Genomic DNA, 2,923 nt, shown 5'->3' with positions numbered 1-2,923 from the left:
CGCCCCGCAGCTCTGGATTCTACCTGTGAGCTCCTAATGTAATGCTGGGGAGAGCGCCTGGACCAGAAAACTTCCCCAGCCCCTTCCATTCCTAAGTCTACAATTTGGCACTTGATATTGAGTCTGTGGTTTTAAGCCTCCTCCATCTAATAGCCAGAGGGTTTAAGGGCTTATTGTCTCATTATCTGATGATTCTAAGACTCTGCTGTCAGGTCTGCAAGACAATTCTTTCACGATTTCCAAATTCTGTGATTCAAGAATTCCAAGTGTCTAGGAGTCTAAGGTTTACACATCTCTTGATTCTCTGGTCCTATGTTGTCTTCAATTCAGTGAGTCTGAGAATGTAGACTTGTTTGGTCCTGAGATTGAAAGCTCTCAAATTGCAAAGATACTGATTTCTGTGGCTGGGGCAGGACTGGCTTTTAGACCAGAAACACTCCTGTGGCTGGGATGGCTGTTTACAGCTTGGGCCATTCTGCTCAGCAGTGCCTGTGCCAGGCCAGTTATTAACCGTGTTTGCTATCAGCCCCGCTTATATGCAGAGATGCTTTGATGCCCTCCTTCTGTGAGTCTTTGAGTCTGCGAGCTGAGGTTCTGTGACTGACTCTCTCTTGCTGTAAGATTTGAAGTGTCTGAATGTATTGAACCTTTACTGAGTATCTCCACAACTGGCCGAGTGCTTTGGATACACTGAACATAAGACAGAAGTGATCAGTATGGGCTTACATTTCTACGTCTTTTGGACGGAACTCGGAAGTCCACAAAGGGCAAGGGGAGATGGAGATAGGGAAAGGGGGCGGAGAGAGGCCCCCAAGCTCGGTGTGACCCCTCCTCCCTCTGCAGAGCGCCTCCGGCTCCCTAATCAGCAAAGCCAAGTTCCAGGTACCTTAACGTCTGTGACACATTCATCCTCCAAGCCACGAAGGGTGCCAGGGGACAGAAGGGGCTCCAGCTCCCCATTTTCCAGGGCGACCATGTCCACCAGACCTAGGACCTCTCTGGGGGTGGGGGTAAGAAACGGGGGGGGGGGCTGTGAGAGGTGGGGCGCGGCCCCGGCCCACAAGGCCCAGGCCCGCTCTGGGGGGGGGGGTAAGAACCGGGGGGGGGGTCTGTGAGAGGTGGGGCTGGGGAGCTGAACCCCTCCCCACCTCCATCCCTTCACAGCCTGTGTGTTTGTGACCTGGGCCTCTCCCTTCCTCTCTCGGGGCCAGCTTCGCTCATCCCTCAGAGGAAGTCTCTGGAATTGTTGCTCCCCTGGCTCCAGTTCCCTGAGTCAGCTCCCTGATGGATGGTGTCCGGGCAAGACTCCTAGGGGTCAAGTCCAGGCTCTGTGACCTGGCACACAAGGTCTCACCCGCCAGAGCTTCACCAGACAGAAGCTCCCTTCCACCTCCGCCGCTAGTCCCTATGTCGTCACCTAGCCTTGGAGGCCTCGCCACTCCAGCCCTCACTCCCAGCCTCTACCCTCTTGCATGCCCCGGCCTGTGCCGTGCCACTGCTCTCCCCACACCTCCCCACCACCCCTGCACACACCAGGCCTTTGCTCATGGCATCCTCTCAGCCAGAAGCCCCATCTCCCTGCAAATCAGACTTAACTCATGTCTCACCATTCCAGGCTCTCTATTCCGCCTCCATCTCTCATGGATGGCATGTGAGTGTCATGAACATATATTCCCAAATGGGATCTCGACAGGTCAGTGTTGGTAACTGTTGCCTTCCCATTCTTCTGGTGACAGCATCTTGATTTCGAAGAGGGACCACCCACTCCCTCACCCTCCAATATGTGGTTTGGGTGTGGCTAACTCCCTTTTCCCTGGAGCCTGTAGGGACCCAGTCATAGCTGATCACCGTACTCCATCCCCCAGTCACAAGAACGGAAATGTTTTAAGATCCAAAGCCTCGATGGTTATAGGATTCTAGGACTGGGAGGGTCAATGGTACTTAGGTTCTAGATGCTAAGATTATAGAGTCCAAGGGACCAAAAGTACTACCATCCTAAAACTGGAAGGACCAACAAGTGTCAGAGTTCTAGGATCCAAAGGGGGGGATGAAGCTAAGATTTAGGATTCGAAGGCTCGTTGGCACTAACGTTCTAGGGTTGAAATTGTCATCAGTTCTAAAGTTCTAAGATTGGAAGAGTCATCGGCGCTTGTGCCCTAGGGTCTAAGGCGAAAGCAGTGTAAGGGTTCTAGAATTCCAAGGGTCAACAGTGCCAAGATTTTAGGATGAGAAGGGTCATTGGTGTTAAGTTTCTAGGACTGGAAGGGTGGGCAGTGCTAAGATTCTAAGACCGGAAGGATGGCGAGTGGTTACTAAGGTTCTAGGATCAGAAGGATCCCTGTTGCTGAGGTTCTAGCGCGGGAAGCGTGGAGAGCGCTAAGATTCTCAGGTTGTAAATGTCACCAGTGCTGAGCCTGGAAGGGTCAACGATATTAAGGCTCTAGGAATGAAGGCCCAGGAGGGTCCTTAGGTTCTGAAGGGGCCGGGGCTGGAGGGAGTGGGGGGAAGCGAGGCTTCTACGCGACCTTGGGGCAGCCGATCCCTAGGCCCCCGCTCACCTGGGGTACACCTGGTTGTGCCAGTGCAGCAGCGCGTAGCGGTCGGCCAGCGGCAGCCTCCGGCGGGCGGCGGCCCCGATCCAGTCGGCCAGCGCGCCATGGTAGCCGCGCAGGTAGACGCCAAAGGCGCCCAGGCCGGCGGGGTAGGAGGGCGCCAGGCGGCCCCGCACCACGCCCATATCCTCCAGCAGCCGCCGCCGCAGCGCCTGCAGCTGCTCGGCCAGGCCCCCGGGCGCCCCTGGCGCCGCCGCCTCCAGGCGCTCCCGGGCCGCACGCGCCACCGCCTCCGCCCAGCGGGCGCGCAGCTTGCGGGCCGCCTCGGGTCCCCGGCGCCCGTCCGCCGCCTCCTCCTGCACCAGCACCTG

The 2,923-nt window shown here is 56.5% G+C and overlaps 1 protein-coding gene across 1 annotated transcript in view; it reads right to left on the bottom strand.

Annotated features, from left to right (window-relative positions):
• Window positions 1–998, bottom strand: part of EXOC3L2 (exocyst complex component 3 like 2) — a 10,894-nt gene extending 9,896 nt beyond the window's left edge. Inside the window, exon 1 of the mRNA XM_007458538.1 lies at window positions 887–998. Coding sequence (XP_007458600.1) covers window positions 887–976 — 90 coding nt within the window. The 5' untranslated portion in view covers window positions 977–998. The remainder of the gene's footprint in view (window positions 1–886) is intronic.
• Window positions 999–2,923: the final 1,925 nt, after the last annotated feature.

The sequence above is a fragment of the Lipotes vexillifer genome, unplaced genomic scaffold, assembly GCF_000442215.2.
Source record: "Lipotes vexillifer unplaced genomic scaffold, Lipotes_vexillifer_v1.1 scaffold371, whole genome shotgun sequence".
Classification (NCBI taxonomy): Eukaryota; Metazoa; Chordata; class Mammalia; order Artiodactyla; family Lipotidae; genus Lipotes; species Lipotes vexillifer.
This window is presented reverse-complemented; position numbering and strand designations above follow the sequence as displayed.